At 50.2% G+C, this 25,639-nt stretch overlaps 2 protein-coding genes across 2 annotated transcripts; both read right to left on the minus strand.

Moving 5' to 3' along the window:
- Positions 1 to 19,777: 19,777 nt before the first annotated feature.
- Positions 19,778 to 20,861, minus strand: LOC100284138 (pathogenesis-related protein 5). The gene has a single exon (NM_001396847.1). The coding sequence runs from the start codon at positions 20,724 to 20,726 to the stop codon at positions 19,962 to 19,964; it is 765 nt and encodes a 254-aa protein (NP_001383776.1). The 5' UTR covers positions 20,727 to 20,861; the 3' UTR covers positions 19,778 to 19,961.
- Positions 20,862 to 21,529: 668 nt separating this feature from the next.
- LOC100194119 (PIF/Ping-Pong transposase family protein) lies at positions 21,530 to 24,625 on the minus strand. The gene is made up of 2 exons (NM_001139172.1): positions 24,190 to 24,625; positions 21,530 to 22,806 (listed from the first exon to the last, which is right to left on the minus strand). The coding sequence occupies exons 1-2, from the start codon at positions 24,323 to 24,325 to the stop codon at positions 21,770 to 21,772; spliced, it is 1,173 nt and encodes a 390-aa protein (NP_001132644.1). The 5' UTR covers positions 24,326 to 24,625; the 3' UTR covers positions 21,530 to 21,769.
- Between the last annotated feature and the right edge of the window lie 1,014 nt (positions 24,626 to 25,639).

Below are 25,639 nucleotides of genomic sequence, written 5' to 3' on the forward strand. Positions count from 1 at the left end.
TCACATAATGTCGGGGACCATAATTAGGGGTACCCTCAAGACTCCTAATTCTCAGCTGGTAACCCCCATCAGCATAAAGCTGCTAAGGCCTGATGGGTGCGATTAAGTCAGGGATCAGTCCATTCGAGCGACTCGATCACGCCTCGCCCGAGCCTAGCCTCGGACAAGGGCAGCCGACCCCGGAGGATTTCCGTCTCGCCCGAGGCCCCCCTCCAACGGCGAACATACCTCCGGCTCGCCCGAGGCCCTGCCTTCGCTAAGAAGCAACCCTGACTAAATCGCCGCACCGACCGACCAAATCGCAGGAGCATTTAACGCAAAGGTGACCTGACACCTTTATCCTGACGCACGCCCCCCGGCAGAGCCGAAGTGACCGCCGTCACTTCGCCGCTCCACTGACTGGCCTGACAGAAGGACAGCGCCGCCTGCGCCACTCCGACTGCAGAGTCACCTGACAGGGTGAGACTGACAGGCAGTCAGGCCCTGCCAAAGGCACCATAGGAAACTCCGCTCCGCCCGACCCAGGGCTCGAACTCGGGCTAAGCCCCGGAAGACGGCGAACTCCGCTCCGCCCGACCCAGGGCTCGGACTCGGGCTAAGCCCCGGAAGACGGCGAACTCCGCTCCGCCCGACCCAGGGCTCGGACTCGGGCTCAGCCCCAGAAGATGGCGAACTCCGCTCCGCCCGACCCAGGGCTCGGACTCGAGCTAAGCCCCGGAAGACGGCGAACTCCGCTCCGCCCAACCCAGGGCTCGGACTCGGGCTAAGCCCCGGAAGACGGCGAACTCCGCTCCGCCCGACCCAGGGCTCGGACTCGGGCTAAGCCCCGGAAGACGGCGAACTCCGCTCCGCCCGACCCAGGGCTCGGACTCGGGCTCAGCCCCAGAAGACGACGAACTCCGCTTCGCCCGACCCCAGGGCTCGGACTCCGCCCTGGCCTCTGCCGACGACCTCCGCCTCGCCCGACCCAAGGGCTCGGACTCGGCCTCGACCATGGAAGACAGACTCGACCTCGGCTTCGGAGGAGCCTCCACATCGCCCAACCTAGGGCGCAGGCTAGCCACGTCAACAGGAGGCGCCATCATCACCCTACCCCGAGCTGACTCGGGCCGCAGGGAACAAGACCGGTGTCCCATCTGGCTAGCTCCGCCAGATAGGCAATGATGGCGCCCCGCATGCTCTGTGACGACGGCGGCTCTCAGCCCCCTTACGGAAGCAAGAGGACGTCAGCAAGGACCCAACCGCTCCGACAGCTGTCCCTCCGCCAGGCTCCATCGCTCCTCCGACGGCCACGACATCACACCAGCTGGGTGCCAAAATCTCTCCGGCTGCCACATCGGCATGTACTTAGGGCGCTAGCTCTCCCCCGCTAGACACGTAGCACTCTGCTACACCCCCCATTGTACACCTGGATCCTCTCCTTACGCCTATAAAAGGAAGGACCAGGGCCCTCTTAGAGAGGGTTGGCCGCGCGGGGACGAGGACGAGACAGACGCTCTCTTGGGGCCGCTCGCTTCCCTCTCCCGCGTGGACGCTTGTAACCCCCTACTGCAAGCGCACCCGACCTGGGCGCGGGACGAACACGAAGGTCGCGGGATTCCCACCTCTCTCACGCCGGTCTCCGGCCGCCTCGCTTCTCCCCCCTTCGCGCTCGCCCTCGCGCTCGACCCATCTGGGCTGGGGCACGCGGCGACACTCACTCGTCGGCCCAAGGGACCCCCCGGTCTCGGAACGCCGACACATAAGTATCAAACACATACATAAGTATTATACATAAGTTCTGAAGTCTAAAACAATGAAAACACAACACTCATGGAGGTGGGCGGTTTGACCGGGGCTGCGTTGGGCTGAACCCTTCCGGAGGGTTGTTGGATGCCGCCCAGATTGGCCCTGCATAGAGAAGAGATTGCATGTGTTATACCAGATGCATTACAAACATATAACTACAATTTTGATACTCACAGGAGTGTGGACGAGAGTAGGGTCAACTGGGAGGAACAATGGAGGTGGCGGAGCGATGCCCTGTGCGGCGCCAAGGCTCTGCATGTACTGGAACATATCCGCCATGGTTTGTGTTTTATACAATTTTTAAACATGTGGATGCCAAGTTCACGGCCATGTTTAGTGAGCATGTTGCTCGAAGTTTCCGGTACGCTTCTGAAATCGGTCGTAACTTATGCTAAGTAACATGAATATCATTTTTTCATGTACGATTTTCCAAGTTTCGAGTAACCTGCAGTTCAAATTTGAATTTTCCGAAGAATTTCAAATAAACGAACTAAATCTACTAACGATTGAAAACTCTGTTATAATTGTCCACAAATGATACATGTAGGTCTACATAGTGTAGTAACACACCACAAAAAGTTTGGGAGACAAAATTAAAAAAATAAAAATATACTTTACCGAGTGTCAAGAGATGACACTCGGCAAAGCCTCCTTTGCCGAGTGTCTACTACGTGACACTCGGCAAAGAAGCCTCTTTGCCGAGAGCCAACGGTTGGCACTCGGCAAAGACTGACGGTCGTCAGCTTTGGGACGGCCGCTGACGGCCCTTTGCCGAGTGTTTGACACTCGGCAAACTTGTCTTTGCCGAGTGCTGTCCTCTGCCGAGTGTGCAGCACTCGGTAAAGGGGCTCTTTGCCGAGAGCCTAACTTTACCGAGTGCGGCGCTCGGTAAAGTCTTATTTGTCGAGTGCCCGACAAAAGACACTCGGTAAAGAATCCAACACTCGGCGAAACCTCGGATTCTGGTAGTGCCGTCTTCCTTCCTGTACGTGCACAACAGTGGCGGCTCGGCCGCTCACACCGGTGCTGCCGCTACCACCTCCACGGCGGCCATCGTGGATGGTGGTGCCCTCTGTCGACCGAGCCAGCTCCAGCTCCGCTGCTCGACGGCTGGCTCACTCTGTCCCCAGGTCGGGCCTCCGCGTCCTTCTAGAGCCTGAGCAGCACGAGGACGCCGGCCGGTGATGCTGTGGGTACCACTCTGTCGTTGCCGTCGTCCGTCTGGCCGGAAATCCGGCTGTAGTAGTACGTCTGAAGGTCGTTCTTGCTTCCACCGCCGTTGTTCCTGGTCGATGGTCGTCCATCATCGGATTTGTAGGTGGTTGGGGTTGACGGCAGTTGCGAGGGTTGTTTCTTTGTGGCCATCGATGGACAGCCAGCTGCCAGCTCCATCGCCAAGGGTTAGGGGATGACGATGGTGATGGCATGCAATCTGCGTACGTACGTCGAAATTGTTACGCCAAACACTCGCTAGCTAACAGATTTATTATGTTCACAAATTCAATCAGCCAATAGATGTAGTACAACACATGAACAGGGTACTTGTTTTACATATATACTTAATAATTATCACGCCTCCGTTTTCACTAGAAACCATACATTCAGTCAAGCTTGCACACTCATTTTGGATTTGCTACATTGTAGTATAAATTTAGAGCTATGGAGCCATTCATTGGAGTCAACTGTTTATATTCCATTATCCATATATATATATAGAGAGAGAATATGTATGTACATGTACGCTTGAACTATCACTTCATTCTAAGTTGCAAGTCATATATACCTGTATATACATTACATTTAGGTACATAATAAACACTATGTATCTCAAAAAACTGATTTATAGCTTGAAACGAGGGAATTGAGTATCCATGATCGAGTGTGTTTGCGTTAAAAAAAGTTATAGCCTTGAAGAAATGCTTTGAATTCTTACAAAGCCATTGATGAATTAGGAGCACAAGCAGTCAGTCAGTCAGTCTCTAACCAAAATATATAGGTGCACGCAGAGGCCGACATCACTAGGCAGCGGCGGCTGGAGCGACGAGCGGGGCGCGGCACAGCGGGCAGGTGCCGTGGGCGCGCAGCCACTCGCCGACGCAGGCGGCGTGGAAGTAGTGCATGCACGCCGGAAGCACCCTGAGGGCGTCGCCGTCGGCGAGGTCCGCCAGGCACACCCCGCACGTGCCCTCGCCCCACCCGTCCGCTTTCGTGTACGTGCACACCAGCGGTGGCTCGCCGGCCTGCGCCACCTCCACAACGGCGCCGGACACCGTCGACGACGGTGCCCTGTCGACGACCCTGCCGCCGGCTTCAGTGGCGCGCTGCCGCGACGGCCGCAGCTGACGTGCTGTACTCCCAGGACCTCCGGCGTCCTGCTCCTCGCTGTCCTTCTGGAGACAGGAGCAGAGCAACCTGAGCACCAAAATGACGACGATGATGACGGGGACCACTATGGCCACGATCGTCTTGTCCTGCTCCTCGTCCGTCTGCCTCGGACCCTCGCCGTAGTAGTAGTACATGCTGCTTGCGCCGCCGTTGTTTGTGTTGGTGGCCATCCAACTCAACAATCGATCGATCAAGGTTTAGTCGATGGAGCTGGAGTCGTGTTTTTTTTGTAGGGGGCTGGGGTTGACGGCAGTTCCCAAGGTTGTTTCTTTGTTGTCGTCGATGGATCCATGCCCAAGGGCTGGTGATGATTGCAAACTGCACGTATGTTCTCAAGAAAAGAGTAAAGTTCACTAGCCGTCATAAAACCGAAAAAATAGGTCATCAAACTTTATTGACTCATGCAAAATTATCTAAAATCGGGTTTATAAAACCGTATGCCGATGTGTCATGCTACGTTGGAGCCACTTGGAGTCTCTAACTTAACATGTTGTATAGCTTAGATCCCCGAACTTAAATGTTGTGTAACTTGAATCCCCAAAATTTTCTCGAATACAATGACTATCTCTCCAATTTGTTTACTAGCTACTATATATTTATTTACAATCTCACTGTCATGGCTACTTTGGCAACCACATTTTTTTCAAGAGATTATCATTTTTTCAAAAGAAATTAATTCTTTTTTTTGGAAAAATGAGAATCTCTTTAGAAAATAGAGTTACCAAAATAGCCCTTATTTGGAAAAAAAACTGATGACAATTGAATCAAAGCGTCGTAAGCTCTTGAGCCGATGTCTACATAATTACATAGGGCAGTAACACAGTTGCTTTGGTTTATAAGTTCAATGATTAGGAAAACTTAATTTTGTTGTTACATCTTTCTATCTTTATCTAAACCAAATCAAGTCTATATCTAGAAAATAGAAAGTACAAACCAATTATGTCTATATAAAGAAGATCACATGTTATTGGAATTTAAATTATAGTATTTTACAGTTTCCGTTAATCACACTTTTTCTAGATTAAGATTGTTCTTAAAACTTTTCAACTTTCTTGCAGTGATAGATTTCGATTACTCACTACTGGAATCCGGACCTTTGCCGAGTGCCGGAGGCTTTGCCGAGTGCTTTTTATCGGGCACTCGGCAAAGAAAACTTTGTCGAGCGCCGCACTCGGCAATGTCCTGCGCTCGGTAAAGAGCTTGTTTACCGAGTGCAGGACACTCGGCACAGAGAAACACTCGGCAAAGCGGTTGTTGCCGAGTGGCAAACACTCGGTAAAGAAGGCGCTCGGCAAAGGGCCGTTAGTGGCCGTCTACAGCTGACGTCCGTCAGAATTTGCCGAGGGCCGAAGTCCGGCACTCGGCAAAGTGTACTCTTTGCCGAGTGTTAAATGTCTGACACTCGGCAAAGAAAGTCTTTACCGAGTGTCTTCAGTGGACACTCGGCAAAGCATATTTTTAATTTTATTTATTTTTCCAACCAAACTTTTTGTGGTATGTTCCTACACTATATAGACCTACATGTACCATTTTGAGACAATTATAACAGTGTTTTCAATAGCTAGTAGATTTAGTTCGTTTATTTGAATTTCTTCGAAAAATTCAGATTTGAACTACAGGTCACTCGAAACTTGAAAAACCATGCATGCAAAAATGGTATCCATGATACTTAGCACAAGTTACGACCGATTTCAGGAGTGGACCGGAAACGTCGAGCAACATGCTCACTAAACATAGTCGTGAACTTGTCATCCACATGTTTAAAAATTGTATAAAATACAAACAAAGTCAAAAAATCATGAAACTTGTCCACATGTCATGATATCATATATAGATGCTGTGATAAAAATTTGAGAAAGTTTCGAAAAAGTTAAGACGTACTATGTGTAGAAACCTAGGAGAACTACACATGAAATCATAGAGTTTTAACGTAGTTCTACTAGGTTTCTACACATAGTGCATCACAACTTTCTCGAAACTTTCTCAAATTTTTATCACAAGCTCTATATATGATATCATGGCACATGGACAAGTTTCATGATTTTCTGACTTTGTTTGTGTTTTATATAATTTTTAAACAACTGGATGGCAAGTTCACGGTCATGTTTAGTGAGCATGGTGCTCGAAGGTTCCGGTCTGCTCATGAAATCGGTCGTAACTTATGTATTATGTTACCTAACATAAATATCATTTTTGCATGCACGGTTTTCCAAGTTTCGAGTACAATGCAGTTCAAATCTGAATTTTCCGAAGAAATTCAAATAAACAAACTAAATCTACTAGCTATTAAAAATACTATTATAATTGTCCCAAAATGGTACATGTAGCCATGTAGGTCTACATAGTGTCTTCCTCGGCAAAGCCACTGAATAATACCCCGATTGTCTTCCTCTCTTCTTCTCTTTGCTCACTTTCTATCCCCACCGCGCGTCGCCCCCACGCCGCCGGCCCGCACGCGCTCCGGCCACGCGCCCCGCCAGCCCAGCGCGCCGCCCCTGCGCCCTCCGCCCCCACGCCCCACCAGCCCAGCGTGTCGCCCCCACACCGCCGGGCCGCGCGCCGCCGCCCCTGCGCACTGCCACCCTGCGCCGCCACCCCTGCCGCGCCATCTCCGCCACTCCGGCCATCGACACCGTCAAGCTTGCGCCATCCTCCCCGCTCCGGCCATCTCCGCCAACCACCGTCGCTCCGGCTAAGGTATACGATCTAATATGGTTATATGTAATTACATGTGATATATTCGATTATTATTATGTTATATGAAATAATTACATATAGTTATATATATGTAGTTGGTCTACATATAGTTATATGAAATTGTTAGGTTTGATATTAAGTGATAGCACTCGGCACTCGGCAATGATTCGATTAAAATATAAATGTAGTTTGCATGTGGCTATGGAGTGGATTGAATATATAAATGTGATTGCCGGCCATCGTGCCGTTGAAATATACGTGGTTGTCAGCCATCGTGCTAATATTTTTATTTGCAGGTTTTATAAACCTTCCCGTGCAGGGGAGGTGCTGCCAAAATTTTCTATTGTTAGGCTTCTGTTAGAGTATGGAGGACCACGAGTGGATGTACACGGGCCGTAGAGGAAGGAACGATGTCACCACTGAATGGATTAGAAAGACCGATGATTTCGTGGAACGAGCATATGTCGAAGCTGCTAAAGGAGCGAGTCTAGTCCCATACCCGTGCAGCAAATGTGCCAACCGGAAAAGAAAACCAAAGAAGGCCATGGTAGAACATATTTGGAAGAATGGATTTACGTCAGGCTATACTCGGTGGATCTTTCATGGTGAAGCGCATCATACGAGAGAGGAGGTGCTGAGACAATGTGTCGAGGATTATGACGCGGATGCGGGGGTAGCGGATATGTTGAACGACTATCAGGAGGCACATTACACGGAAGGATGTATGGATGACGAGCCAGAGCCGACTGCAAAGGCGTTCTACGATATGTTTGACGCGGCACAGAAGCCCCTTCACGACCAGACAAAGGTTTCTCAACTGGATGCCATTGGGCGTGTAATGGCGTTCAAGTCATAGTACAACATGAGTAGAGACGCATTCGATGGCTTGTTGACGGTTATTGGGAGCCTGCTTCCGAATGATCACGTTCTGCCAAAGAGCATGTACGAGGCACAGAAACTCCTTCGTGCACTCAAGATGATGTATGAGCAGATTCATGCTTGTCCGAAGGGCTACATGCTATTTAGGAAAGAATACACGGAGGCAAAGTACTGTCCCAAGCGTAAATCGTCTAGGTTAATGGAGGTAGACTCTGGTGATGGACAGAAGAGGCAGCTCGACATCCCCTTGACAATCCTACGACACCTTCCGTTCATATCGAGGATCCAGCGTCTGTACATGATAGAGGAATCCGCGAAACAGATGACATGGCACAAAAATGGAAAACGATACAATCCTGACAAGATGGTGCACGCATCCGATGGTGAAGCATGGAAACACTTTGATTCCATTCACCATGAGAAAGCCGAAGAGGCTCGTAATGTACGTGTTGCATTGGCCACAGATGGGTTCAATTCCTATGGACTGAGCGCTGCCCCGTACACATGTTGGCCCGTGTTTGTTATCCCAATCAATCTCCCCCTAGTGTGTGCTTTCAAAGGCAGAATATATTCGTGTCGTTGATAATTCTCGGACACCCGGAGAATAAAATGGGCGTGTACATGGAGCTTTTGATGGATGAATTGGTACGTGCCTGGGAGGAAGGGGTATGGACGTATGACCGAGCTACGAAGACAAACTTCAGAATGCATGTTTGGTACCAGTACTCCATGCATGACTTACCGGCGTATGGGCTATTCTGCGCCTGGTGTGTTCACGGTAAGTTCCCATGCCCAGTTTGCAAGGAAGCTCTCAGGTTCATTTGGTTGAAAAAGGGTGGCAAATATTCGTCCTTCGATAAACATCAACAATTTCTCCCTCCTGACCATCCATTCCGCATAGACATCAAGAACTTTACGAAAGGTGTCATACTGACAGACCACCCACCTGCAACGATGACTGGTGCCGAAATTCGTCAACAGATAGATGGGCTCGTGGCCAATACAGAAGGTGGTTTTGTGGGATATGGTGAGCAACATATGTGGACACATAAGTCTGGCTTGACTCGGCTCCCCTATTATGACGACCTACTCCTTCCACACAACATTGATGTGATGCACACTAAAAAGAATGTTGCCGAGGTACTGTGGGCAATAATTATGGACATTCCTGATATGTCAAAGGATAACGTGAAGGCAAGAGTGGATCTGGCAGCGTTATGTGATAGACCAAATTAAACCTAGAGATGAAGCTGCCAAGTGGCGGAAAGACGTGGAGAAGGCCTAAGGCCGATTTTGTCCTAAGCAGGGCCTAGAGGAAGGAAGTACTTCAGTGGATCAAGATGTTGATGTTCCCTGATGGGTATGCAGCTAACCTAAGTAGGGGGTGAACTTATCTACTATGTGAGTCTTAGGGATAAAGAGTCATGACTTCCACATATGGATTGAACGGATTCTTCATACGATGGTTCGAGGCTATGTCCCTGAGCATGTCTGGCTAGCACTTTCAGAGTTGAGCTATTTCTTCCGTCAGCTTTGTGCAAAAGAGTTATCTCGGACCGTGGTTGCAGACTTGGAAAGATTGGCACCCGTGTTACTGTGTAAGCTTGAGAAGATATTTCCACCCAGCTTCTTCAATCCAATGCAGCATTTGATTCTTCATCTCCCATATGAGGCACGAATGGGGGGGGCCGTGCAGGGACGTTGGTGCTATCCAATCGAGAGATGTCTAAAGACTATTTGAAAGAAATGTAGAAATAAATGCAAAATCGAGGCTTCCATTGCAGAGGCATACATTCTAGAGGAGGTCTCAAACTTCACAACAACTTATTATGGTGACAAACTGCCGAGCGTGCATAATCCACCCCCTCGTTACAATGATGGCGATAATGAATCGAACCTTAGCATATTTCGAGGCCAACTCAGAAGCGCAAGTGGCTCGACCACCAAGACCCTGACACATGAAGAGTGGCGGCATATCATGCTATATGTATTAACCAACCTTGAAGAGGTGACGCCATACATGGAACAATTTTTTCATGAATTCTGGCGTCGATCAAGGGACCCCACTCCATAGGAATATGACACTCTTCTTAGAAAGGGTGCGAGAAATGGGTTGCCCGATTTCATTTCCTGGTTCAAACGTAAGGTACGTGCTTAGTTTGTAAAAGAGATACGTCTTTGAACTCAATTTAGCGTCTTTTAACTTGCGATTACTTGCAGGGCCAAAGAGATCCGTCTAGGAGTGCCGAGTTGAGACAAGTAGCCAACGACTTTGCTTATAGGTTCAAGAAATATTCTGGGTATGACGTCAATGGATACCGTTTTCGCACAACAAACTACGACAAAAGTCGGCCCAATCGGAAAACAATGTGTTCTGGAGTCTTTACGCTCGGCCTTGACGATGTCGATTATTTTGGAGGAATCGAAGAAATATATGAGCTCAATTTTTATGGTTCCAAACTTCTTACTCCAGTGATATTCAAATGTCATTGGTTTGACCCTCAAGTGACGAGACGGACACATTCTAATCTTGGGATAGTTGAAATTCGACAAGATTCCACCTTGCCAGGAGACGATGTCTATATCGTGGCTCAACAGGCCACACAAGTGTATTATCTCCCATATGCGTGCCAAACGAAAGAACATCTTAAGGGTTGAGATGTTGTGTATACGGTATCGCCGCACGGGAGGTTACCTGTTCCTAACGATGAAGATTACAACTTAGACCCGGACACATATGATGGAGAGTTCTTCCAGGAAGATGGGCTAGAAGGGCGATTTGAGATAGACTTAACCGAAGCTATCGGAATGGACGTAGATATTGAAATGGTTGTTGATGAGGAGGATGATGAGGTGCAAAATGATAATGACTTAGTAATCCTTGAAGGCAATGACATTAATGATGAACTTGCGGCTTCTGATGGTGTTGAGATTGAAATGGTTGATAGTGATAATGAGAGTTATGATCCGGCTAACCCCGACACATATGAAGATTATTTTTAACGTAATGCTATATGACTTTTTAACTCGCACCTGTTTTTAAATATATCTTTTTATATGTGCTTATTTGTTTACTCTTAATTGCAGGTTTTTGGACAAATATGGTGGGTGGTAATTGACTGAGGAGGAGGAGAGGGAGGAGGAGCAGGACGGCGGACGAGCCAGAGCAGGATGAGGCACAATAGGCGGTGCAGCAGGACGACCTTGTCCAGCAGTAGGCGGTGCAGCAGGACGACCTTGTCCAGTAGCAGGACGACGATGACAAAGCTCAGCAGACGGCCTCAAGTTCTGGTGCCTCAGGTTCGAGGAGCATCTACCTGCGAGGTCCCGCGAGTCTGCCTCAGCGTCCCATACTTCGGGACAGGTGGCCTCTGATTCGGCCGGATGGGGAGAGGTATGTAACTTTATGTTCTTTATTCTTGTTCAAAATCATAATATAAACTAATACTTTTTATTTATCACTTGGACAGGTCTTGGACGGTTGTGGATTATGCTGGGGGTCATCGTCGCCTCCCTAATGGCATCCTCGGGCTGCTGTGCAGGGAACACTTCCCTGGACTGGTTGAGTACGCTGGAGTGACGGGCCCAGCCTACACCTTCGACCACTATGCCGTCGCCCCCGATGCAGTAGACCGGAACGGCCGGGAATTCAATAACAAGGCGGAGCGGGTGAAGCAAGAGCTGTGGGTAAGTCTTAGTATAATGTAAAATATGTCGCATTCGTTGCAAATGCTTGAAATAATGTATGGATACATCGTTTTTGTATGTAGGATTTCTTCAGATGCGAGGCTGGATACGAGGCTAGGGCGGATGTGGTGGCCACCACGAGCTGTAAGAAGCTCGTCGTGGACATCCACTATGAGGCCCGAATCCAGGCCATCGTCACCTACCACGGCTCCGTCCTTGGGGAGAGGGTGAGCAAGCAGCAAGCCCGAACCATATCGTTGACCAGGGACCAGTACCTGCAGGTAAAGTCATGCATGTTTGGTACCAGTACTCCATGCATGAATTTTATTTTATCTTCTGATATGCACTTTACGTGTTTACTTTGTAGGTGATTCCACATTGGTGCGCCACACATCCTCTATGCTGGGAGCAGATGGTGGATAGGTGGTGTTCGGCTGAGTGGGACGAGGCACACAACGCTAGTCGGAAACGGCGTATGATGATGCAAGGTCCCTCCCACCACCAAGGCAGCCGGAGCCTGGGCCAATATGTCGAAGCATGGGTACGCCCTCTTTTTTATTTAGGTATATAGCACTGGATTAGATATTATTTCTAACTATCTCGTTGGTTTTCTTGCAGTCGGCGTCACATGGTGGCCGGCCTTGCTCCACCTTGTTGGCCTATGCTATGGCCCGTAAGGGCAAGGCGACGTCTGACGTCACCTACAACCCGGATGACGGGCCTGAGGCCTACACCAACCCTATCGTCTATAGCCGCCTTCATGACTACACCGCCATGGCGCAGGAGGTCCATGGCCCAGACTATGATCCGAGCACCGAGCCGATCGACCCCAATGTGCTCATGAGGGTCGGAGGAGGCAAGAGACATGGGCGGTACTGGATTGCCGACGGGGCAATCGACTCGTCCTCCACTCCCACTCTGTCTCAGGTGCGAGCAAGGAGCACGGGCTCGAGTCCAGCCATACGACCTCGACACGATAGCTCACAACATCGCATACAACAACTCGAGGTTAGTGCTTCTGTAACTCGTCCTTCCTTGAGTTATATACCTTATCTTTGAGTTACTATAACGTTGGCTTGTAATATTACAGACCCAACTAGAAGAAGAGAGGAGGGAACGTCAAGAGATGGAGGCGAGGATAATGGCAGAGCGGGAGGCTCGCCTGGTGGCTGATCAGAGGATGGCGGAGATGTTCCAGTACATGCAGAGCCTTGGCGCCACACAGGGTTTCGCTCTGCCACCTCCATTGTTCCCTGCAGTTGACCCTGCTCTGTTCCATACTCCTATGAGTATCAAAATTATAGTTACATGTTGGTAATGCATCTGGTATAACACATGCAATCTCTTCTCTGTGTAGGACCAATCTGGGGCGGCATCCAACAACCCTCCTGAAGGGTTCAGCCCAACGCAGCACCAGACCAACCGCCCACCTCCATGAGTGCCGAGTTATGTTTTTAGTGTTTCGAACAGAAAACTTAATGTTGAATACTTGTCAGAGCTTGTGAACTTGTGTGGATACTTCTGAACTTCTGTTAACACTGTTTGTGTTGAGAACCTCTCGACTTATGTTGAATACTTATGTCAGAATTTGTGTTAATATTATTTGTGTTGACTATATATATTTGTGATGATCTGTGATGTTTATATGTCATATCTGTGAAATATCTTTTGTTTGTTTGGATGGAATAGGGAAAACAAATAAAAAGGTGCCTACTAGTCGATTTGCCGAGTGTAACACTCGACAAAGAGGTGCTTTGCCGAGTGTCATAACCATAGCACTCGGCAAAGAACCAAGACCTGGGCACCGGTATAGGTTCTTTGCCGAGTGTATTAGCCCTGGCACTCGGCAAAGAACCAGGCTTTGCCGAGTGCCATACCAAGCACTCGGCAAAGTATCTGACTGTGGGACCCTTCTAGCGGATTCTTTGCCGAGTGTTGTCAGGCCGACACTCGGCAAAGTGTACCCATTTGCCGAGTGTCACCTGGGACACTCCGCAAAGACTCTGTCACCGTCACCCGTCGCCGTAACGACTGCTTTTCTTTGCCGAGTGCTCTCTGACACTCGACAAAGCACTTTGCCGAGTGCCCGAGAAAAAGTACTCGGCAAAGACGGCTTTGCCAATTGTTGAGCACCAATTTGAGCGCGCGGACGGTCCGGCCCTGAGGCCGGACGGTCCGCGGTCCGGACGTCCGCGCCTGTGGGCCGGACGGTCCGCGCGGGCGCAGAGCAGATTAGGGTTCCGAGTTTTGTGCTACAGTTGTTAGCTAAAATCGCAGGATAAGCTCGGAAATTAGTTTGTAAAGGGTCCAGCCCCCCTCCTCTATAAATAGATAGGTATACGGCCGATTTGTAATTAACAATCGAATCAATACAACTTCTATTTCACATTTATTTCCTCTACAATTAGGAGTAGTTCTAGTCTAGTTCTAGTTTAGCCTCTCGATCCCCAAATTCTCCGCCTCTCCTCGACTCTATGTCGATTAGAGGAGTCTAGGTCGGCCTGCCCGAGCCTAGACAACTCCTAGGATCTCTCCTCCCCGACGGGGTCCCTCCCGGGAGCGAGATCCAGGCGCTGTCGGCGATCATCCGTCGCCCCTGCGCACGCGCGGACCATCCGGCCCTAGGGCACGGACCGTCCGGCCGTCAGGCAGGGAACCCGGGCTCCTGCACCAGGTCGCGGACCGTCCGGCCCTGTGCCGCGGACCGTCTGCGCCTGACCAGAGAGCACCGCCGCCTCACGCCAGGTCGCGGACCGTCCGACCCTGTGTCGCGGACCGTCTGCGCCTGACCAGAGAGCACCGCCGCTGGTTCTTTTGAAGTGATTGGCGCCTCCAAAAAGGTGTCAACATACTTTTTGGCGACTCCGCTGGGGACAACACATATAGATCTATCAAATCGGCCCTCAATGGCCGGTTCAAAAGATAGCTCTGAGGTTTCCACCAGCAATATCATCACACCGACATGGGAGACCTTGTCGGCTGAAGAACAGCTCCTATTTGAGGAGCGCCAGGAGCAGCTGATCCAAGAAGCAAAAGCAAAGTTCTTGACCAACTTCAAAGTGGACAGGAACAACAAGGTCGTCCGACATCGGGCGACGGATCCGGCTTCGTTCCGACCCACACCAGATATCCCCAATGTAAGTAGCACCAACGAACTCCAATCTCTTAAAGCTTACATAGACGAACAGCAAGAACAGTTGCAACGTATCGTAGGGGATATACAAAATGATCATAAACGTCTAGTGCGTTCGCTTGATAAGTCTACTACGACAAATCTTTCTTCGCACGAGGTTGAATGGAGGGAATACACACATAATTCATCGGCTACAGGTTGGCACGACCAGTCACAACCCCTTTATGGGATGCCGATGGACATGTACCCTAGGCAGCGACAGCCTCCCACGCACATCGACGATAAATTTGTCGATCTGCGCATGTCCGGACCGTCTGCACATGGGTGTGGACCGTCCGGGCCAGCGGCGACTGATCCTATTTTTAGAAGCGAATTACCGAGACCTGCACCCAAGCCGCCACATGCCACACGAACCCTAGATAACCCATTCGGACCGTCTGCGTATGACGCCAGACAGCCCGAATATAATGTCGGACGGTCCGGCCACATGGCCGGACAGTCCGCGCACGGAGTCGGACGGTCCGCGTATTTAACCGGACGGTCCGACACAGAGTTTTTAAGGAGGATGGATATCTAACTCCGTATCCGTCCCAGCTAGACTCCCCATCTCACCATACGACACAACAGCATCATAATATAATCTATCAAACCCGTGAGAGTGAGAACTTTTCGGCCCCTAGAAGGCCAGAAAGGAATGGCCAGTCCTATGAGCCTCATAGGGCATGCATTAACGCGCCGCAAAACCCAAACCAATGGGGAGGAAAACAACACACCAACATCCAAACAAACTCACCCATATTGGATCAAAGAGCCGGTGGTCTCCCACCGGCTGCCATCGATATAGTAAGGGAGGAAATAGCTGGGGCATTCCGAGATAAGCTCGGAGTTAGTATAGTCCCCGGGGGCAGTCATATCGGAGACCTTATGATAGCAAGTTTGACCGACTCCCATACCCACAGGGGACCAAAATACCCAAATTCGTAAAGTTTTCGGGTGACCAAGAAAAGAGCACGCGTGAGCACATAGACCAGTTCTTAGCACAGTTAGGAGAATTGGCCGACACCAAAGCATTCCGTGTGTGTTTATTTTCATTATCTTTAACAGGGACCGCATTCACATGGTATGCCACGCTCCCTCCTAATTCCATTTTGTCGTGGGGAGATTTAGAACAAAAATTTCATGAACATTTCTTCTCTAGCGATTATGAGCTAGATTTAGTAGACTTAGTGGCTCTACGACAAGAAAAGGATGAATCGGTTAGTAATTATATCCAGAGATTCCGGGATACGAGAAACCGATGCTTTCAAATTCATTTAACAGATAAACAACTGGCGGGAATAGCCTTTGATGGATTGCGCTATTATTTAAAAGAGAGATTAGAAGGCATCCAGTTCTTTACTCTAGCACAATTACATCAGAGAGCTTCGGCTTGTGAAAGCCGAAGCAAAGAACTAGTCAAAACGGTTCATCATAATGTCCATATAGTAGAACACAATCAAAGTAGTTCGGACGATGAACCAAAGAAAGTTTACACTGCCGAAATAGTTTGGCCCGAGCAGGCCAAATCTTCGGCTTGCTCCTCCTTGCAGTCAGTTTGGAATGAACGACAGGAGGAGGTTAAGTTTACATTTAATGTCGGCAAATGCGATAAGATATTCGATGAATTACTAAAAAATGGTAACATTAAAATTGATTATATCGTTCCACCTGCCGACGAACTAGAGCGTCACGCATACTGCAAGTGGCACAACTCATTTTCTCATGCCACTAATGATTGTAATGTGTTCCGACGACAAATCCAATCGGCCATTAACGAAGGACGATTGAAATTTCAGGAGGACACGGAGCCCTTTCCAATGAATATGATCGACTTCAAGGGCAAGAGGGTCCTAATTCGGCCCAGCACAACCGATAAGGGCAAAGACAAAGAAGTTATCATCGGCAACTCACGGGAGGCCGATGGAGACAACAAAATTTCTTGCAGGAAAGTGGTGGCTGAGAAGACTCCTGATGGAGGAGAGACACTGAAAGTAACCATCACAAACTCCGGCACTGGGGGGCAAGCGCAGACCAGGGGATATGCGCGAGAACCCATACTACGCATCACGGACGGTCCGGTGTCCAGGCGCGGACGGTCCGTAACATCACCGGACGGTCCGGAGCATTCCAGCGGACGGTCCGACAACGCCGAAGAGCCGCAGCAACCACGTACCTTCAAACCACGACGACCATAAATAGGTACGTGGAAAACTAACACGTTCAAGGCAACTGGTCGGTTGGTAAAATCTAGCCTAACCTTTGATCAATTATTGTCTAAATATATGAAAAAGAAGGCTGGCCCCAGCGACCGGCCACCAAAGAGACCTCGCTTACCCACCCAGGTGCGACGGCAGGTTAGGCCGATTGGACCACCACACCAATCGGAAAGGACGGGAGGCCATAATGTTCAATTAAGACCTAACGTACCTGCATGGACACCTCCACCACCATATCCACCTATGCCATATCCATACACATACATACCTCCACCATATGTCCGAAATCAAATGTGGGGCATGCCACCATACCCATTTGGGATGTCACAGTACCCCGCTTGGGGGGCACCCCAAACATCTGTATTCAATAGGTTGACACATCCAGTACAAGACCGATTGAGAGCCCCTCAATCTGGTCCACGAGCATAGGCCCAGCAAGATTGCCGAACAACTCGGCCCCAAAGGCTGACTAATCCGGCAGGGGGGCATACAGCTACAACCTCCAACAGTACGAAAAAGGGAGATGTCATTAAAATAGGAACGACAGATGTCGTCGTACAACAAAATAATGAAGGACCGATGATTTTTGGTGAATCGGCCAACACAAACAAAAAGAAAGTACGACTGTCAATAAAATAGCCGATCCAAAATACTCCATGCCCCGATGGTGCCCATCGGGATTGACACGATCGCAAAAGCGAAAATTACAGCGCCTTAGGACAAAGGAGAATCAGGAGAAGGAAGCGGAAAAAATATTCAATGACACGCATCCGCAGTATCCGCCACCACAAAAGAGATGGAGACCAAAGGCCGTTGAGGAAAATCAAACGGCCATAAAGACAGAAAATAAAACAACAACTGTGCAGCTCTTTGCAGGTATGACAGACAGTCCGGCTATAAAGACCGGACCAACCGTACAAGGCGCGGACCGTCCGACCCTTGAGGCCGAACCATCCGCACTACACCAAGACACCTCCAACGATGTACCGACACCCATGGAGGAAGATGACCTGCAAGGAGAAGACCTGGTCGACTATGAAGCTACGCCAGAACACTTGGAAAATTAGGAAAAGCTAGGTGACAGATTGGTCAGGATCAGTATGACGCTCGACGGTGTTGGGACTGACAGTTCGATCAAAGCTAAAGGGGTCATGTCCGAGACCAAGACGACTGCGTACCATCCTAGTAAGTAGCAAGATGCCTAAGAAAACCGATGTGATAACATCGAGTTAGTTGCTTTTGGTTCGCTCAGCTCCACCAAAAGGCAGGGGGGCATATGTTGAGCACCAATTTGAGCGCGCGGACGGTCCGGCCCTGAGGCCGGACGGTCCGCGGTCCGGACGGTCCGCGCCTGTGGGCCGGACGGTTCGCGCGGGCGCAGAGCAGATTAGGGTTCCGAGTTTTGTGCTACGGTTGTTAGCTAAAATCGCGGGATAAGCTCGGAAATTAGTTTGTAAAGGGTCCAGCCCCCTCCTCTATAAATAGCTAGAGAGGTATACGACCGATTTGTAATTAACAATCGAATCAATACAACTTCTATTTCACAATTTCCTGTACAATTAGGAGTAGTTCTAGTCTAGTTCTAGTTTAGCCTCTCGATCCCCAAATTCTCCGCCTCTCCTCGACTCTACGTCGATTAGAGGAGTCTAGGTCGGCCTGCCCGAGCCTAGACAACTCCTAGGATCTCTCCTCCCCGACGGGGTCCCTCCCGGGAGCGAGATCCAGGCGCTGCCGGCGATCATCCGCCGCCCCTGCGCACGCGTGGACCGTCCGGCCCTAGGGCACGGACCGTCCGACCGTCAGGCAGGGAACCCGGGTTCCTGCACCAGGTCGCGGACCGTTCGGCCCTGTGCCGCGGACCGTCCGCGCCTGACCAGAGAGCACCGCCGCCTCACGCCAGGTCGCGGACCGTCCGGCCCTGTACCGCGGACCGTCCGCGCCTGACCAGAGAGCACCGCCGCTGGTTCTTTTGAAGTGATTGGCGCCTCCAAAAAGGTGTCACTTCCATTCCAGACGAACGTACGCTTCCATACTTCCCTAAGAAAGTAAGAATAGCGGTATTTCAATAGGAATGGTTTACACAAGCGGTTGATATAGCCGGAATAGTGGCAACAACTTCTAAATCTTGCTGAAAAAAACTATGAATCAATCGTTCAGATGAATTTTGATCAAGAAAAAACTATGAAGAGCAGAGCAGCCAGCACTCCGCTGCTCCGTTGTGCTCAGCTGCCAAGTACGTATCCAAGGAGATGTGCTACGCCCTGACAAGGATCTCCTCGAGGGAGAAGGAGAGCTCGAGGTGGTGGCGCACGGAGGCCGGGCTGGGCGTGGGCGTGGGCGTGGTCTCGGCGCGGCACATCGGGCAGCTGGTGCTCCCGCGCAGCCAGGTGTCGATGCACTCGGCGTGGAAGTAGTGCATGCACTCGGGCAGCACCCGCACCGCCTCGCCGTCGTCGAAGTCGGCCAGGCACACCGGGCACGTCGACTCGTTCCAGGGCTCCTCCTTGCGGTACCGGCACACCACCGCCGCGGCCACAAGGTGCGTCCGCGACGTCGCGCTCACCTCCACGCTGACGTCCGCTTCCTCCTCCTCCGGCTGGTGCTGGTGCTGGTGCCGCCGCGCGCCGGCCGAGAAGCTGGTGGTGACGGCACTGACGACATGCCGGTGGTGGTGCTGCTGCCTGCGGCGGCGCCTGTCGCCGCCGTGGCAGCAGGCGGCGAGGACGCAGTGGTGCAGCAGCACCGCCACCGCCACGCACAGCGCGCTGGCCAGCGCGATGAACGCCGGCGACTTATACGCGTCGCCGCTAATCAGCGACGACCAGGACATGGCGATCTACAGGTCCTGAGGCATGCATGGCGCATGGTCGATTTGACAGGGCCGCAGCGATGGTTACGAGGAGGATCTTTCTTTGTTTCCCTGGTGAGCTGAGCTGTTGTTGGTTTGTGCTTGGAGCTAAACAACTCGGTCTCCTGCTCTCTGTTGCATTGCGAATCATCTTCGTGCGTGCCAAGGGACACGATACTACCAAGCTAATACTACTGCTACAGTAGCTGACACGACTGATTGGTTACAGCTCTTATTCTGTGACCGAAGGATGGATGCATGGTGCATGCGGACGAACGCTAGCTAGAGCCTAGAGCTGGCGGGACACGCTGCCGGGCTTGGGGCAGAAGACGACCTTGATCTCGCCGGGGTCGACGCAGTCCTGGGGCGTGTCCTCGATGTCAGTGGCGTTGGTCCGCGTGTCGGGGCACAGGTGCTTGAACAACGCCGCCTCGGTCGCGCCGGCGCCGCACCCTCCTCCGGGCGCGCGGGCGCGCGGGGGGCACTCGGCGCCGAGGTCCACGGCGCACCCCAGCGTGGGGCACCGCCGGCGTGGCCCGGTGCCCTCTGGTGGCATCCCGTGCGGCGTCACCACGACCGCCACGTTGAAGCCGTCCACCAGGCTCACGCTGTACGCCGCGGCCCCGCCCGTCCCGCCCACGCTCACCTGCGCCACCGTCACCGGCGGCGCGTCGCCAGTCGTGCAACGGAGAGGAGGGGTCGGAAGCAGCGGGTCGTACGCGTCCGCCTCGTCGTTGTCGTCCCCGCCAGTGCAGCCCGTCCGCGCCACCACGCGGCCCGACCACGCGCCCGGCGGGAACGCTAGCGTCGCCAGGCCCTCGCCGTTGCCGTCCAGCCGCCCCGCCGGCTCGCCGTCGGCGTCGGTGGGGATGGACGGATTGCCCGCGTTGGCGGTCACCAGCGGCCACACCGGGTACGGGCACAGGTTGTGGAGGGTCAGGTTGGTGGTGGTCGTGGACATAACCGGCGACGGCTGACGTGCAGCGGTGGCCAGCAGCACAGCGGCGAGCGCCAAGATCATCATCGGAGCCAGAGCTTCTGTGGTCGACGACATTGGTGGAGATGGTGCGTCGGCTGGTATAAGAGAGGGAAGGAGGAGGTGGATCTGGAATGGTGGTGGACTGGTGGTTAGGTCGCGGGAGACGCATGCATTTGCATCTCATCGGCACGCATGGCGCCGCTAACTTCCATCATCGCTCATGCACTTGGCTTGCATTAGCTGCAGCCTGAAGGAGTAGAACCCAAACGAGCTGCTTGTGCCATCGACGGGACACCGGGCCCACTCGTCGTCAGAGTCGTAGGGACACAACAACGGCATCGCGTCACCTCTTAACATGCTTCTAGAAATCTCTAGAAACCAGGATTCATAGAAGGTGAAGAAGTATGCATGTTTGAACCAGTAACATAGACAAATTTATATACTCTCTCCGTCTTAAAATAAAATTTGGTTTATCTTTTTATTGATTCATACAATAATCAATCTATTTAACTTATATATATGTCATGCATTCAAACATAAACATAAAAATTAAAAGCTAAAACAACTAATATTTTAGAACCAAGAGAGTATAAATTAGAGGGTATTAGGGTACACATGCACCAACGGAAACTTGCAAAACCGATGATTTACACTAAACTTTTACTATATATACACCACCTACAAATTATAATTATGCACGCACCGTCAAAACATTTGCACCCTAAGATTTACTCTAGCTTCGCCACCGGTAATAGAGCTCTAGCCTCTGGGTGTTTCAAAGATCAAGCTGTAGACGAAAACCAGTAGAGGTCTGACATTGAAGCCTACATGATCGCAATTATAAAAAGAGAAGAAGAAAAAACTATCATGAAACTTTTCAAGCCCACCAAAGCACAAACATTATAAACCAAAGGAGCCACAATGCCACATTGATTTTTGACAAGTTTGCAACAGCCTTAATTTTAATTTTAAGAGGGTTACAGTGAGTTTGAACCGATGCCCTCACCTGCCTCATTTACAACTCTGCAAAACTGGACATCAAAAGGGATTTAGAGCTGCCTGAAACAGATGAAAATGGCACTACTCTCTCGTCCAATAAGCTTTACGCTTGGTGGTGGTCACTTGCTAATCAGGTGCTGGGACAGTTTGTCCCTCACCCTGACTCCATTCTCATCAGCTAGCTGGCACACTTGCTGCCTGTACTTAGCGTCATGATCGCTCGGCCACGCCTGTGCCTCGTCCACTGCTGTTTCCTGAAGGTCTATGATTATGTTGTGCAGCAAGCAGCAGACATGGATTATCCGGGGCAGCTTGTGCTTGTCCGGACGCCACATCTCCCCTTGCAGGAACTTCCATGTGTCCTTGAACTTGGCCAGTGTTCTCGGAGCGACTGTTCTCGCAGAAGAGTGCCTAATGTTGAACTCAGCACTGGACTCTGTGAGGTCCTTCTCTTGGTAAGGTGTGAGCAGCCAGGGGAGAAGGGGGTAGCCGGAGTCGCCGATCAAGTATTCCCCGATCTCTGACCCATCTGATACCTTCAGCTTGCTGCCATTCAGCCGCTCGCCTTTCTCGCAGAGCTTGAAAAGGCCAGAGCTGTGCAAAATGCTCGACTCTTTCATGCTACCAGGCCAGCCAGTCACGATGTCTGTGAACTTGGTGTCCAGATCAACAACGGCTTGCAACACCATGCTGTAGTTCTTCTCCTGATCAAGCCAGACCTTGCAGTTCGGCTCGGCTGATGAAAGGCACATTGTGATGTGTGTTGTATCCACAACGCCGCAGCAGTTTGGCAGACCATGGATCTTCTCGAACTTGGACTTGATCTTCTCCATTTCAATAGAGTCTGGCCAGCGCAGGTGGTGGCTCGCTCGCTCCTCCATAGCCTCGATGAACCTCCAGGTTATCAGCGACACGGTTGAGTGGTTCACTCCAACAGAGGATCCTACGGTCACCAGTGACCCACCAGAGTTCAGCCTTCGCAGAGCAATGGCCACTCGGTCTTCCAAACACAGCACTGTGCCATCAAGGAAGGTATAGCTGCAGGACCTCACCATCATTTCATCTCTCACCAAATTGCAGACATAGTCGAAGGCTCTTCTTGGCATTTTGAATATAGACTCAAATCTTTGTGCATCCTCGATAGAAGATAAGGTTCCTAAGAAGGAAACATAAGTCTCCAGTTATAACTTCCATAACTGGTAAGCAGTAAGCAAGAGCTCTCTTGCAAAGAGTTAAAAAGATGTCACAGAAATCACAAATGAAATGCACTAGAGCATTCTATGTAGCATTATTAAACTAGACAGCAAAGTATTTGTCTGGTGCCAGACTCCACTCTACATAACTTCCATCAATGACACAGTAACCTATGATATCATCAAACATGCCAGAGTGCACCAATTCAGAAAGTCATAATCATCAGCAAAATAGGCATCAGTAATTACTAAGTAGTTCGATGCCGAGTAGTATAGCGCCAGAGGAAAACAGTATTATTGAAACCGCCTCAGTTATATATGTGACTCGTATAAATAAAAAAATGTTCCTTTTAAATACTTGTTTGAGATGATAGTGATACTCAGTAAAACTGGGACAAGTAAGGTTAGCTTATGAATAATGAACCTTGCTATACGTACAACCCGGTCGTATGACTCCCATCCGACTGTGGTGAAATCTCAGCGCTGCAAAAGGTTGGGCCCACCAGTTCATCAAGCAAAGTCGGACTGGAATCGGACACCACGGTCGGACGTATAACATTTTCGATGAATAATACTCCTAGTTCAGAAATAAGTTTTGGGGTAGATCGTATTTAATTCCTCAAAGATTCTCAGAAAGAGCATCATGCTCTGCTTCTTCTTCACCAAATTAGGATTTGAGAAGTCCTTCAACTTCTGAGAAAATTAATTGCAAAACAAAAAATGAAACCAAATGTACTGTGCAAAAATAGAATGATCGATACAGGTGCTGCTACATGTCAAAGTCAACCACAAAGCTAATACCCTGTGCTTATAGAGCAAGAAAATAGCTATCATATCCGTGTAGGCGGTACCGATCGGTCCAATTGACTGATCAAGACCATTGCCAAAGTGAAACTACGGGACTAGCTGCATTAATTTCAGACCACCTGCAATTTTAGCCATTCAGCAGAAACTGAAGTTTCTGATACTGCCAGTAAGAACAGGATACAGAATCCAGTGCTTCTGTTCTTGGCAACCTAGTTCAATTCGAAAATGGAATCGCCTCTAAAACTGGAACGTACACTGTTCCCACATAGTAAAAGCCGAGCACGACGACAGACATTCAATCAGGCCAGCGGCATTGCTCCAACTCCAGCATTGCCACCACGCTAGTCACGCCTACTCCATACTACGATCGACAGACCCGCAAGATTACCATCGCAATTCGTCCCTGGGGCGACACAGATCTACCAATCGCCGCCAGAAGCTAGGGGGAGCAACCGCCGCGCAATCCGCAACAAATCTTAATAAGTAGACAGACGCACGGCCACCAGGCAGCCAGAGGCGGACGGGGGAGGGAGACGCACCTGACATACGGATGCAGAAGGCTTCCCACCAGTCGCCAGGAGGGTCGCCCGCGGCGGCAGACGCCATTGCGACCGCTGCCGCCTTCTTCTCCAACGCCGCCTTCCGGCGGCGCTTGGCTCCGCGCAGCGGCGGCATGGCGCGGACGGGGATGGAATCGGGAGGAGCGACGCGCGGGTACGGGACGAATCAGGAAGCCGGGGCGGCGGCCATGGACATGGACGGCGAGGCGTGGCCGCGGTGGCGTGGGGGACTCGTCTGCAGGCGGTGGAGGATGCAGGGCATGAGGAGTGCCGCTGGGTGGATAGACGTCGGCGCGCGTGCCTGCGCTGCGGCTTGGGGTGTTTGAGAGGGGAGGCGAAGTGAGAAGCGGCGGCGAGGGGACGGAGGTGGAGCGCCGCAAGGTGGAGAGAGCGAAGGGAGGAGCGAGCCTCTTTCTTCGGGTGTGTGTTTGGGGGTTGTTCTTCCTACTACTGCTGTAGTAGCGTTAGTTTCATGTATATATTTATTTGGGAGAATTTTATGTATGATATTGGGTAACAACTATTTATTTTAGACACATAATATATGATGATATTTCTAAATATGTATAAAAAATTAAAATATATTTCTTAGTCTTTAAACTAAAGGTGGTATACGGGTGACGGAGGAAGTATCATATTTGTTACCCTAAATATCCTAATCTTTCATGTACCACTTAAATATATATTTTTTACCCATCCATAACATCACCAATGGCATAGAAAGAATTAGAACATGTAATTTTCTTGATCTTCTATACTGCTCACAATCGCATGGAGGTGTAATAAATTACATCTGAGTGGCATAGAAGTGATTATGACATTTACCATGTCAAATGAAGTACACTAACAGGTGATATATAGATAATTTTTTTAAGATGCCAAAAGGTGACAAAAGGCTGGAGTGGTAACCCTTACTGGAGCGATAACCCTCATACATATCAGCAATATTTTTCACCTTCCCGAGTATCAACTGGAACACCAAACCTTTTGGATTGAGGGTTAGGAGAAAGCAAATCCCTCAAAGAGTTGAAGTTGACACCCGTCTTTCAAGTGGAGGTGCAACAAAGAAAGCCATCCATCTTAGCAGGAAGTATGTCTATCTACCCTAGGAAGTGAAGATTATAGGTATGAATTCACAAGTAAGGAAGAAAGACTAATTGTTGTTTTCAAGGATCGCCGAAGAGCTTGATTCGAGAGCTGGGAATGCAGCATCAGATATCCATTCATTTCATCAGGAAGCACGCCTATCTGTCCAAGAAAGTTAAGATCATAGATTCAAATCGGAGCGGGGCAAGTAAGCGACGAGCACCACTAATGTGAGGTAGGTTGATAAAATGTTGGTGGAAAAAACTACATATAATGTAATTATTATAGTTAAATATACCATTGGTTCATTAACTCTTGGTCATGTTTTACTTAGATACAACAA

This window comes from Zea mays, chromosome 4 (genome assembly GCF_902167145.1).
Source record: "Zea mays cultivar B73 chromosome 4, Zm-B73-REFERENCE-NAM-5.0, whole genome shotgun sequence".
Taxonomy (NCBI): Eukaryota; Viridiplantae; Streptophyta; class Magnoliopsida; order Poales; family Poaceae; genus Zea; species Zea mays.

Excerpts from the sequence above, each read along its gene's own strand:
- LOC100194119 (NM_001139172.1), bottom strand. The coding sequence starts at position 24,325 with ATGCCGCCGCTGCGCGGAGCCAAGCGCCGCCGGAAGGCGGCGTTGGAG. Across the intron at positions 22,807-24,189 it reads CTTCTGCATCCGTATGTCAG|GAACCTTATCTTCTATCGAG; the intron begins GTGCGTCTCCCT and ends TTTCCTTCTTAG.
- LOC100284138 (NM_001396847.1), bottom strand. The coding sequence starts at position 20,726 with ATGTCGTCGACCACAGAAGCTCTGGCTCCGATGATGATCTTGGCGCTC.